This window comes from Schistosoma haematobium, chromosome 1 (assembly GCF_000699445.3).
Source record: "Schistosoma haematobium chromosome 1, whole genome shotgun sequence".
NCBI lineage: Eukaryota > Metazoa > Platyhelminthes > Trematoda > Strigeidida > Schistosomatidae > Schistosoma > Schistosoma haematobium.
In genome coordinates, this window is record NC_067196.1 from 48820538 (window position 1) to 48834451 (window position 13914).

Genomic DNA, 13914 nt, shown 5'->3' on the forward strand with positions numbered 1-13914 from the left:
TGTTTGACAACGCTTTAACCAGTAACACCTTCTAATATGGCTCGTACCCACCAAGAGAAATCAAAAGATAGAATCCAGAAGATCGGAAGATATATTTGATGTCTATCAATGTATCGAGACTCTACTGAACTTATCTGGCTAGCGATTGAAGGGGTTGTTGGGCACGGCGTTCCCACTCGTGATCTGGTGCGGATGCATGACCGAGCGTTTTCAGCTAGATGAGTCCATTAAAACATGTGGTCAGCATCCAATGTCGAAAACCTACAGAGCTATTTATTTCGGGGATTTGTTTACCGCTACAGATCGCTCCCCCCCTAGTGGGGTAGTGATGACCCTAAGACGCGGTCAGCCAGAAGTTTCAACCCAAGGAGTTTTGTTGTTGATAAACACTCTTCTGATAGCTTGCTAGGTTTAGCAGCGTCTAATCGTCTTTCCTTACTATAAGGGACCATGAAATACAATATGGTAAGAAAATAATATACAATGAAAATTTTGGTTCTTCGTAAATTTCATCGTTCTTTTTATTGTCTTTTCCAGCCGTCCTGGAAAAGAAAGAAGAATATGTAAGTGCATGTCGAAATAAACTCGTACGAACTTTAAGAAACAAAATAGGCGAAAAAAGGTTAATAACGTAGAAGCGATTTTTACAAAATGCTTTTTTTGTCTGTTTTTTAAAAAAGTGTTTTTAATATACATATTAACCAAATGATAAATGTATATAAATATAAGCATATTAAATTTTTTTTCATATTATATATGGTGCCATGGAAAATCGAGATGAAACGAAAAGTTGACTAGTGTCTTACATGCAATAGTCGTTTAAATGTTCTGGAAATCACAATCTTTTTCCAGAACGCGTTGTTTTAATTTTATTTTCAGATACTGTCCAAGTATCATCGTGCGTGTTGGCTGTCGAATGAGGTATTATAATTGTCGGAGTCGTGTCGTTCGATTGTACCGAATGAAAATCGACGTAGATAGGATCTCCTCCTAAATACGCTGCTTTGGGGCGACCGTTACTGATGCAATCGTTGGTTCCGTTCTTATTGATTATATAGTACTTCGGTTTGCGCTGATTCGAGAGGTCATTGATATGAGTCTCGATGTACGGAGATGTGTGTAATATATCGTAAATCAGGTTTAACAAAAACGTCAGCTGACTGCGGAAACAGGTTTAACTGAACGCATTGCGTTCGTAAGCCTGTTCGTGTAGGAGGTTAGATCCATGTTCATTGAAGAGGATGAAGGATCCACGAATTCTCCTGAAAGTCGAAGTGTCATTCCATAAACGAGCTGAGCCGCAGAGTATCCATTATCAGCTTTCACTGCATTGCGAATACCTAGTAAGACGAGTGAAAAAGCGTCAGTCCACTGAGAAATGTTTGCAGCTGATAGTGAAGCTTTTATTTGCCAGTGATAGCGTTCTACTAACCCGTTTGCTTGTGGGTGGTAGGCGGTCGTTCGGAAGCGAGTGGTCCCTAATAGTGTGCTCAGACAACGGAAAATTTCAGATTCGAACTGACGTCCGCGGTCTGTAGTGATGGTTGATGGGCAGCCGAAGTTTGCTACCCATCGTTCGACGAAGGTGCGGGCCACTGTTTCAGCAGTGATGTCCTTGATAAGTACTACTTCTGGCCATCGAGTGAAACGGTCAACGCAGGTTAAAAGATAAGAGTATCCATTTGAATCTGGTAAAGGTCCTACCAAATCCAAATGAACATGGTCGAAACGAGCATCGGGAGTTTTAAATGAGCCTAAGGGACATTTATTGTGTCTGATAACCTTAGATTTTTGGCAGCTTACACAGGAGCGTGCCCACTCCCTCACGTCTTTATTCATTCCAGGCCAGCAAAACCGTTCTGCTATAAGCTTGATGGTTGCACGAACACCTGGATGCGAAAGTTTGTGCAATGTGTTGAAGACATTGCGTCGATAATGTTTCGGCACGATTGGGCGATCCCTACCTGTAGATGTGTCACAAAGTAGAGTTTCCTTACCTGTCCCGATCTGTTTGATGCGTAGTTTGAGGGTTGTAGATGATAACTCGTGCTGAAGATCAGTGTCTTCTTTTTGAAGCTGGGCGAGTTTAAGAAGGTCGATTCCTTGGAAACTGTTCAAGGAATTTATGCGAGACAAGGCGTCTGCGACTACATTGTTTGCTCCAGAAATATGTTGGATGTCTGAAGTAAACTGAGAAATGCACTCCAGTTGTCGAGACTCACGAGTGGTTAATTGTCCTGATCTGCAATCATTGTTGCTTTAGCGACATGTTCCTCAACTGTGGAGAATGCTTTTCTTGCGATGTCATCTAAAGTGGTGGGTTTCGGATTTCCACGAAGTTGGTCGGTTAGCGGTTTCATAAGTGACGCGCATTTCGGTGTGAACCGTTTATAGAAACTTACAAATCTGTGAAACCTGCGTAATTACTTGGCAGTGGTTGGTCCTGGATAATCCAGGATGACTGCCACTTTGGTTCTGATGAGTCGGATGCCTTTCTCATCTATCGTGTGTCCTAGCAAGTCTGATGAATCAGATCCGATTTGGCATTTCTGAATGTTTACAGTAATGTCATGTTTTTGTAGTCGGTCGAAAACAAGATCCAGATGCTGGAGATGCGACTCTCTGTCCGGACTTACCATTAGACAGCCGTTAACTTACGCATGTACGAAGTTGAGACCTCGAAAAACGTCGTCTGTGAACCTTTGGAATGTTTGGGCAGCGTTCGTCAGACCGAAAGTTATTCGTGGCAGTTCTTTAGACAAATTTCATGCGCGAAAACTCGTACAGACCGAAAGGAGTGGTGATAGTGGTTTGGGATATGTTGTCAGTGGCCATAGGAATTCGGTTATAGCCTTTAACCAAGTCGATTTTCGAAAAGACAGTTTTACCCCTCAAGATAGCTGTCAAACCGTGAATGTGAGGCAACGGGTAACGGTCGGGAATGGTTTTCGCATTCAATCGCCGATAGTTACCAGTCGGACGCCAGTCGTTGCTATCCTGTTTAGGGACCATGTGCGATGGAGGTGCCCATGAGCTGTTTGACGACCTAATGATTCTTAAGTCTATCCCAGGATACGTTTCGAGTAGTGGCTGATAAGGTGGGTCTATCATATGCTTAATTGTGACTGGGGATAACCTGCAACCAGAAAAACAAGTTACGCAAACGGATAAATTAGTGTTTCCGTCTACTAGCCTCCGTTTGCGCGTATCGATGATTAGATTATGGTGTTGTAGGAGGTCTATACCAATGATTGGCACAGAAACATCCGCAACAACGAAGGTCCAGTTAATGGGTTCGCGTAAACCCACGTTAAGGTAAACATACTTTTTACCGTATGCGGTGATTGACTTTCCGTTTATCGCCTGTAAGTTTAAGACCGATTCGTGAAGCCGATCGTTAGAATTTGTTGGAAGAACGCTGCCATCTGAGCCAGTTTTGACGAGGTAGCGAACTCTCGTTGTCACATCTGTGACGTATAACAGACGGCTATGTTCGCCGGCTACAGTTGCCGTTAACGCGTGGCCGGCTTGGAAGTTTCCCGAGTTGTTTTTCATGTCGATCGGTTTGGAGTAGGGAAAATCGCAGGGTTTTTTGCAATTTCTGGAATACTTTCCATACTGGTTATGATACCAGCACCAGTCGGGATTATCCGTCTCTTGTGGTCTAGAGACAGATCGCTTACGTGAAGTGCTTCTACGTAGGGGGTGTGATCGCTTACGGTCGTTACGAAAATTAAGATAACGCATTATGTCATTCTGGGTCATTTGAGGCTTTTCTTTGGCTGAAAAAGATTTCGTGATTTATAAAATACGGTTGGCAGATGCAGCTAGCTCGTCTAAGGCGTTGTTTTGGAACGAAACCAGCACAGCTTGCACCTGCTGAGGAAGTTTGGACAAGAAAAGTTGTTTAGAAAGGCCATCATAGAAAGTTCTTTGGCCGATAACCTCTCTCATTCGTTGCAACATGTCCGTGGCAGAACCTTGTTGCAGATCAGTTCAGTAAGAAGGGTTGCGTATGGCTTTGTCAACAGTGCTGTTCGGATGCAAACAGCCTGTTAACCGAGGCCATCTCACTGGTTGATGCTGCAAAGAAGTGTTTTAGCAAGCGTAGTCGGAACACGTCAAACAGCACTAGATCTGTCGACACACAAATCTATATGAAGGAAACTAAGGTTAGTTCGATAGTAGATGACTCACGCCGGTCAAAGAAGAAAAAGCAGTCTCCAAAGGGGCCTGACTTAAACAAAAGCTCAAGGAAAGTAGGTTCCTCTGTTCCCCGTCTCCCAGATGGGATCTCACAGGAAGTGCCTGGAAGCCGTAATCGCAAGGCTCGATCGGTTTCAAGGGGTAAACATAACCTGACCTCTCAGGTCGTCGACAACCCTCCAGAACCTAACACTAGGTTTGACGCAACTGTTTTTGCTTCTCCCAGCACCGTTGACGAGTGGGTACAGGTTGTAAGGAAGAAAAAAAGTAGCGACATAAAATGTAATCCTACCCCCGCGAAAGTAGTCGTAAAATCAAAAGCTGATCATAGGGACAGATCAGCTACTTTTCATAGAATCAAGGAGAGCGAGAGCTCTGAACCTAAAGCTCGTTTTGAGCATGACATTGTGCTGATTAAGCAGCTGCTTAATCAACTCATGCCTCAAAATATCCCCGGAGTCACCTTGCTAAAGGTGTACAGACTAGGTAGTCCAGCGGACTTGAAACAGAATCATTCCAGACTGCTTAAAGTAGTATTCAATTATTCGAGCGGACGTGACCTAATTTTACAGAATGGACACAAATTAAAGGGTTCAGGAGTCTTCACACGAAAGGACTTAGCGTTGACAGACCGTGTAAAAAGACGGGAAACCGAAAAAGAACTACAACTTAGGTTAGACGCTGGAGAAAAGGACCTGAAATTTGTAAATTTTTGGGTTGTAAGGCTTCGACAGAGAATGGTGTCGAAGCCACTCTGCGTGCAGCACGAAGCCACTTAAATAGGCTTCAGATCTGCTACACTAATGTCCGGAGCTTACTTAATAAGCGATCGGAACTAGGTGTATAGATTGGCTCTACAAAGCCAGATATAATCGCAGTTACAGAAACCTGGCTGACACAGGCTATAAATAGTATGGAACTTGATTTCGAGGGTTTTACGTTAGTAAGAGCCGAGAGAATACAAAAGTGTAAAGAATGGGGAGTGGCTCTATTCATTAGGAATGCTACCCCATTTGCCATTATCGACAGTGTATCCCATGAGAGTGGGACGTGTGAATTAGTTAGTCTCCGCTTGAAATGCAAGGGACAAGAGCAGCTGATTGATTTGGTCTATCGCAGTCCAAGCTGTGAAGTAAATGAAGTCCTGCTAAGCAGTCTCAGTACTTGGTCACAAAGTCGTCGATGTCTAATCCTAAGGGACTTTAATGCGCCTATGGTAGACTGGGAAAATCCGTAGTGGCATTGGACAATAATCGCACACTCCACAAAACTGAACACGAGACTACTCAGAAAACAGATATTCAATATTTAACGCGAAGAAATACCTAACGATGGAAAAGGCGCGAACAATGAATTGGAGTTGATCGGATGGCATGGCTCGGCCATGCAGGCGTGGTCCCTTTGAGTGTTACCTTGTATCTTCTATTTATATTAAATATATTCTTCCTTCTCTAGCCTGACCTTGTTCTACATCATGTATTGGTAATTGATATGATACAGTGAGTTGGTGTAGTCGATGGTGTGACTTCCACGTAAGATCTTAAATATTAGGCAGTTATATCATGACAAATCTACAATTTTAGGATTAGGTCTATTATTAGAACAGTACTAATATCATAGTAGACCGTAATTCTGCAAATCTGCGAACTGAATCTTCAGAAAATTCTTTCGAGCAGGAACTACTTGATGCGGTTATCATATGTGCTCTAGTGCAATATGTGAACGAAGCGAATAGGTACGACCCGGACAATGAATCATTCTTACTAGATCTGATACTCACTCACTATGTGAATGACGTTGCGAACATTAATTATATGCCACCGCCAGGTAAAAGTGATCACGCAGTTTTAACCTTCAACTGCCGTATAACCGTCAGTGACGAGCACACGTCAGCCCAATCCAGACCTAACGTCTTGAAAACAAATATACCAGATATCATGCACTCAGCATCGTTAGTAGATTGGACAATAGACCCAGAGTCCTCAGTTGGAACGGCCTGGGACGCATTTCGAAATTCATACTTAAAAGTTGCCACACACCACATCCCTTGGACTATACCAAGGGGGCCGAGAAACTCCCCACCATGGTTCAGTAGGGAGGTCCGCATCCTTCTCCGTAAGAGGAGAAAAATGCGGGATAAATTTAGGTTACTGGGGACTGATGAAACTAAATCCCAGCATAGAAATGTCCGGAATACCTGTGCTTCGACCCTCCGTAAGTCTAGAAAGTTGTACGAAGAAAAGATTGTTAAGGAATCCATAGAATGTCCTAAACGCCTTTATTCTTATATAAACCAAAGCACAAAGAGAAGAGGAAATATTCCTGCTCTATGGGGAGACAGTACTGCCGCGTCACTAGTGGAGGACGACTTTGGTAAGGCTCAAGTGTTCTCAAACTTCTTTAGCAATATATACACCATAGGAGCACCCTTCCCATCAGCGCATACAGATCCCCACACACACACTGGATAGCGTGACCATTAAAGAACTCGATGTCTTTGGTCTACTAAATAAGCTTGACATAGGTAAATCCACGGGGCCCGATGAATTACATCCTAGGCTACTGAAGGAATTATTTAACTTCGTAGCGAACCCTTTAAGTATATGCTTTGACCTATCCGTAACGCCATAGTAAGTCCTGTCTTCAAAACAGGTACGAAACACACACCTGAGAATTACCGCCCCGTCAGCCTAACTAGTGTGGTTGTTAAAATCCTAGAAAAGATTATTCGGAAGGAGCTGTTTAAGTATCTCGATAAAAACCGGATCCTTTCGGAGAAGCAGCACGGTTTCAGAATAGGTTACTCTTGTCTTGACGCACAACCGGCTGTTATATAAAGTAAGAAATGTCGGGATTGGAGGCAATCTATTTATGTAGATAAAAGAATTCATAGTTGGGTGTCAACAAAGAGTGCGAGTGAACTCAAAGTTATCTAGCTTGGGAACTGTGCTTAGTGGAGCGCCCCAGGGTACAGTTTATGGGCCAGTGCTATTCCTCTTGTATGTAAATGACCTTCCTCGTCTCTTATCATTATCGGTCTTGCTATATGCTGACGATGTCAAGATTTGGAGAACGATACGATGTGGGAGTGATTGCTTAGAACTCCAAAATGACCTGAAGTAATTATCTGAATGGTCTCAAACCTGGCAGTTGCCGATAAATACTTCCAAGTGTGTTGTGATGCATATCGGTCATCAAGGTACAGATACATGCACGGTGAATGACACTGAGCTACCTGTCGTCCAGACATATAATGACTTAGGAGTCATCGTTAGCCAAGACTTAAAGACTACTGCACACTGCCGTGCAATAGCTGCCAAAGGTTTTAGAACGTTATGGTCAATACGTAGAGCTTTTAGTCATGTCGGCACTAAGACGTTTTTGACTTTGTATACAGTGTTCGCACGTCCTAAACTTGAGTACTGCATACAAGCGGCTAGCCCCTGCTTAAAAAAAGACAGTGAGCTTCTGGAAAAGGTTCAGAGGACGGCGACTAAGCTGGTTCCCGGAATAGCGAAGCTCCCGTATGAAGCTCGACTGGCCAAGCTGAACCTTTTCCCGTTGTCATATCGCAGAACTAGAGGCAACTTGATTACAGTTTTCAAATTGCCTAGTGCCAAATTCGCACCTGATATGCCCTCATTTTTCTTGTCTTCCGAAACAGAGAATTTACGAGGACTCTCCAAAAAAGTTCACAAGTCAAGAACAAATTACTTGTCAGTTGACAATCGACTTTCCTATCGAATCATCAACGAGTGGAACTCATTACCTCAGTACGTGGTTGAGGCTCCATCCCTCGATTCTTTCAAAAGAAAGTTGGATCAACTGAGGGACCACCATTGCCAAGACTAACACAGGCCATGAGGCCTCCTGTCCTTCCCAAACTGAAACTGAAACTGAATCTGGAAAACTTACTGAGCTATTTATTTCGTGGATTTATTTTCCCCTACAATATCAACCCGTTCTGTTGACACACTAAAAGAGATATTGGAACTCCATAGCACTACGAATTACTAGGTCAATATGGGTCAAATACTTCCTAACCTTGCGACTGAGGACTGAACGAGCTGACTCAAGGTCGTGGGGCTGCAAGGTGAATGGTCCGACCTGGTTCTTTGTAACGCGTTCAAAACTTTACGCTACCAACCTATGTCTCAATTATCCGAATATCTTAACCTTAAGATTGTGTAATTCCTGACTGTTGTTGACTTCTCTCATCATCAAAAGTGAGTAGGTGAGACTATAATTTATGAACAAACCATCCATTTACGATAACACGTCTTCGTTTTCGGTGCGAATGTCTTCATTTATCTGACTAAAGAGCGTTTGGGCATTTTAGCTTATTTCAGTTCGTGATAAAACCCTAAATCTAATTTCTAACTATCAACTGTCGATCATAATTCTAATTCCTCACACTGCTTTATAACCCTCATTTAGTTATAGTGTAATGGTGGAAATTCTCAAGTCCCCTCTAGCATGTCTTAAAGGCCGTCCATAAATTATAGTCTCACCAGGAAAGCTACTCGCACTTACCACCAGTCATTCCTTATGATTAGTAAGCCAAAAAGTCCGGATTGCATAACGGGGAGTTGTGTTAATGTTATACCATATTTACACGAAGCTGTATTATTCAAATACTACAATTAATTTGTTTCAAACTACGGGTGTAATGTCATATGGCTTTAGTTTGACTGTTTCCGTCATGTAATGAATTTCACCCGGTACTTGTTATCTGTCAACGATTAAGATATCTTAGTTTTATTCGGTTAAGGCATATAAATACTGGTGCCACTAATTACCAAAATAAGCATGTGTAACATATAAATGTACTTTGTTCATTCCCCGGCTTCAAGTCTTAAAATGAACACCTTTGTTTTTTCCAACTAGTCCTAGCAACGGTAAATAATCTATAGTGTTAAAGCTGCTAGGATGATATTCGTATCACATTTAAGTTAATGATGCCGTTATCTCAAGATGGTGACATTCATCGGATTGTTCTCACTATGCTCAAGTACGTTGCAAAACCTGAGTGTTCCCAACTTGTTGCCACTGAAAGTCAGCAATCCTTCGGAGATGACAATAGTCTAACCTGAAATGTTTTAAAACATTCTTGGCTCCGGGAGACGCGGCTTCGTAAGTATAGAGCAAAACCACTAGCTAACACTCTGTGGACATAGTCTTTTACCACCAGACTAGCACCACGATGGCCCTAGGATGGGTTCAGACTAATGTAAGCCGCTTTCACTATACCCAGATTGATTGCACCACTCATGCCGCCACTATCAATTACACCGCCACATAAATACACGAATTTTATAACTGCTTCTGTTGACGCTCCCAAGAGAGTGTGGGCGAAAGTTCCTGCCATTCTTGTGAAATTGCATACCGTACCTACGGACGGTGGTCACCAACCTGTTCGGTACTAACCGTATAGCACGTATGTCGTCACACGATGCAGCAATACCGTTCATATAGTCATGATCGAAAACTATCTCTCCAGGTAACAAATTTTCACTACCACTATCTGCTTTCACCAGGGCTTTTTCTGAAATCTCCAACGGTAAAGTAAGAGAGAAGCTGTAAGATTGGGCAGCTCTTAAATGGAACAGTAGAGAGCAGTGATTTTGTGCCCACGCTCTACCCGTGGTGTTTGTGTACAGAGCTTTCGGGATGTTCATGAACTTCTCGGACACGCCCTTCAACAGTCAGGTCCGAGGAATAGTCCTGTCCAAGGAATCAAAGGCAACCAGTTTAAAACCAACATATTATAGTTTCTCCTACTTATTACTCATAATTCGGCTCTATCTTATAACTCGTTCTATAGTAAAAAGTATTTCGTATTAAATATTGTCGGGCAGTTTATACTCTTATACTCCAGTGCATTTGTTATTTACTGAATCTTGAGTTCTTTATTACTGTTTTACTGCAAAGATCTCAATATATTTCAAATGACCGTCCCAAATGATGTTGCTCTATATGATCTTGCGATCAAAGCAGGAGTTCCTATGGATAACAAAGTTTTTAGGTATGATGCAACTTTTCAATTAACATTTTTCTTGAAGTGACTTATATCGGTTTCGTCAAACAGCTTTTTTTCATTGTCTTAGGAATCTAAAGTCTGACTCATGCATATATCATGCTTAGTAGATTAGTTCTGCAAGTCTAATACATTTTTGGCTAAAAACTTGGCCTAGAAATTCAATTTTCCAAAATTTAAAAAGATCGCATACACTTGACAATTAGTGTCTTTGAAACATTACTTGGAAGTGATAGGATCGTGGATAAGAAGTGACAATGGTCAACAGAGAGTTCTATGGAATAAAGTAGATCATTCCTCAAGATTATCTAAAGCCGTAGTTTTGTTGTCGACAAAGTTAATCTTTGGCTAACGGATTGCGAGTTTAAATGTCATCTCGCCTGCTTCAGCTTGAGTATCTATATAGTAAGCCTACCCCTCACATAAATTGAGTGAAAACCAAACTGACAATCTGGTACCTGGCTACTGGGCGATCAATTTTAGTGAAATTGAAACACCTTATTATGTTTGTCATGCGTAACCAGTCATCCCATCACGTCAATTGACGTTACCTAGTGTGGGATATACTTAGGAAACAGTTGGAAGTAAAAAGACCAATCCATTGTGTCATTTAAGGAAAAGCAAGCTTCTTGTGGTTAGGCGCTATGAATGGTAGGGTTCAAAATAAGTCACAATAAAGCATTCATTCTTTGAAATAAAACCCGAATATTTCATCATCATTTCACTTGTGCACATGGCTCTGTTTAATTAACTGTGATCTGACGATCTAGTAAGGTCACTATTTCTAGGTTTAAGGTATATGAATAACTAAATTTCCGGTTGCATTTATCAATATTAAAGAAATAACTAGATAAAGTATGCTTAGGTAAATGGATGACTTGGTAATCTATTCCTTCTGTTCCCAGTTATAAACTAAAAAACTTACGGGTATGCATTCAGTGCAATGTGTTTATAAAACATAGCATCTAAACCTGTAAGTTTGGAGACTCAAAGGTTTTCAGACAGTAACTTCGTATCATTTCATGTCAGTCAGTCAGAAGGTGTAGGAAGGATTTGAATGTGACCAACTTGGTCTCGTGTGCTGTTACGGGTATGAGGTCTAGTGTCACTTCCCGGCTGCCCACACCGTGGAAGGGTATTTCTTGAGGAACCTGAAGAGGAAATTGGATTAGTGTTGGTCTTAACGACCTGGGAGCGTGACCGCAGAGCCCAAGGGATATCTGCTTGAGGCCGGTCGCGCACGACTTTTTGTGGAAGGTTTTTGATGTGTTAGCTCCGTTCTTCAAAGGGCCTTACCACCGGAGACGAAAATCCGTGAGGTAAGGTGAGGTGTGACATTTTTAGGGTCGACCTTTTCTAACCCCACCCCTCTTTGTGGGAAGGCAGCATCGCTGTCATGCTGGTTGTCCGAGGGAAACACCTTACTGCTGTCACACCTCTCTACAGTCAGCAGTATGACTTCGCCCTCAGACCTTGAGTTGCTGCTTTTAGTCTTACCGTTCACCAATCGACCTGCCTGGCATGGTAGAACCTACAGGAACATATGTTCCAGCCAATATAGCTCGGTTGAGTCATCACGATAGGCAAGCCCGACCACCGCGTCAAGGTAGCAGTTTCGGTCGGGATCATTTCATGTCGTCATTGACTGTGACTCTAATTCGTGTTTGGAGGTGTAAGCCCCCGAGTTATTGTCATCAAATTAACTGTATTTTGTAGTTAAAGACCCCAAGTATGACATTCACAATTGTTGAGAGTGGCCTGAATAGATCTACTCATTATATTCCTTTAAATGCTAAATCCTAGTATTTCATCATTTTTAAATTTTATTCGTTATTTTTGAATTGTATTTCCCAAGTTTAGTCCTTGATACTATTATTGCATGTATCAACTACCTGTCAGAACAGTGTATCTTATTACTGGGTCGTATACTGAAAAGTGGTTTTTATGTATAGTTATTGCAAATTATTATTTTGATAACATTCAACTTTTCATATCTTTTTCTATTAGAAGAGTATATGGCTTGATTTCACTGGGTTGCAGTCCAGACGTCATTTTTTCAATGTTAAAATATCTCACATCTGTTCAATTAGTCGATTCTACAGAATTAGTCGATCGTAATTCAATATCCAATATTAGTACAACTACTAGCAGGAGTACTGAACAACATCACCAGGTGAATCGATCGAGATTCCTAGCAAGTCGGAATTTAGAATCACAACAAAGTTTTCTTGGTACTTTTAGTGATTGTGATCAATATTTTAATGGATGGAATTATGAATTATGTAAAATGCTGTCAAATAAATCGAGAGTTACACAACATCATCTATATTCAAAACCAAACTTATAATGCGGTGTGGCAACTCGAACTGATGTACGTACGTACGAAGTTCTACGTTGTTACTGACTGACTGAAACTTATAATGCCATACTACAAACTAGTATAAGTAAATTGTGTCCAGATTTTGTGTTTCTTACAGTTAAACTTTTTAATTCGTGATGTTAGTTCTTTTTTAAAATGTATTATTGTTTATAAAAGGCCTTATTTTGTACCTCCTACATCAATTAGTTTATTCAAGAGATGTGACCATAAATATTTCTACGGAAAAAACTGTATTCTCCAGAATAACATGCGATGCTTCACTTCTCGTTCGAATAAACGAGGAGTAAAGTATTTACCTCAGTCATTATAACGGAACAGTTATAGTCAACAGTCTGGCTTAAATGTTCTTCAGTTCACGGTATCATACCACGTCGGCAGAACGAGCGAAACGTAACTGAATAGATACCCAGAGTTAAAGTAATAGCAGCAGTACTAATGACAATGGGGAAGCATCGGAAATGTGGTTTAAAAACAAAATGAATTCATCGAATGGAAAGAACGAATGTCATAGCAGAATAACATGAGTTCATTTATTTCGTGGATTCTCCTAATCTGCTTACAACCTAAAACCATGGTCCCGACCGTTGTTGCTACCTTGACGTGGTGGTCGGGCTTGCCTATCGTGATGAAGCAACCGAGCTATACTGGCTGGAACAATCGTTCCTCAAGGTTCTACCATGTCAGACAGACCGGTTGAAGAGCGGTAAGACTAAAAGCAACAAACCCAAGGTCCGAAGGCGATGTCGTACTGCTACATGTACAGAGGTGTGACAGCAGTAAGGTGTTTCCTTCAGACAACCAGCATGACAGCGATGCTGCCTTCCCACAAGGAGGGGTGGAATTAGAAAAGGTCGACCCTAAAAATGCACACCTCTCCTTATCCCACGGATATCCGTCTCCGGCGATAAGGTCTCAACAAGTACGGAGCTAACACAAGAATTACCCATAAAAAGGCCGTGTGTGACCGACCTCAAGCAGTTGTCCCTTGGGCACTGTGGTCACGCTCCCACATCACTAAGACCACCTCTAATCCAATTTCCTTTTCAGGTACCTCCAGAACAACCCTTCCACGGTGTGGGCAACCGAGAAGTGACAACCGCCCTCATACCTCTAACAGCAATCAAGACCACTGTATTCATAATCAACCTCCGTCTTCACTTCCTATTATTCCTCTTACATCGACCTTTCAACACTAAACTTCCTCTTTCGGCTTCACCTCAAGTGTCACTATAGCCAACGATTCTAGTGCGCAAAACACTGTCCCAGGTCCACTGAAACCTCGCTCCAAACT

At 41.8% G+C, this 13914-nt stretch overlaps 1 protein-coding gene across 2 annotated transcripts; it reads left to right on the forward strand.

Annotated features, from left to right (window-relative positions):
- The first annotated feature begins 8252 nt into the window (after positions 1 to 8252).
- MS3_00001458 (uncharacterized protein) lies at positions 8253 to 12939 on the forward strand. Of its 2 annotated transcripts, none has more exons than XM_051208913.1 (3): positions 8253 to 8432; positions 10138 to 10231; positions 12251 to 12939. In XM_051208913.1, the coding sequence occupies exons 2-3, from the start codon at positions 10155 to 10157 to the stop codon at positions 12588 to 12590; spliced, it is 417 nt and encodes a 138-aa protein (XP_051074321.1). In that variant the 5' UTR covers positions 8253 to 8432; positions 10138 to 10154; the 3' UTR covers positions 12591 to 12939. The 2 variants fall into 2 exon arrangements, with proteins under 2 accessions (XP_051074321.1, XP_051074322.1); XM_051208914.1 differs by lacking the exon at positions 10138 to 10231 and having other exon boundaries at positions 8324 to 8432; positions 12251 to 12441; positions 12485 to 12939.
- Positions 12940 to 13914: the final 975 nt, after the last annotated feature.

Excerpts from the sequence above, each read along its gene's own strand:
- MS3_00001458 (XM_051208913.1), top strand. The coding sequence starts at position 10,155 with ATGACCGTCCCAAATGATGTTGCTCTATATGATCTTGCGATCAAAGCA. Across the intron at positions 10,232-12,250 it reads ATGGATAACAAAGTTTTTAG|AAGAGTATATGGCTTGATTT; the intron begins GTATGATGCAAC and ends TTTTTCTATTAG.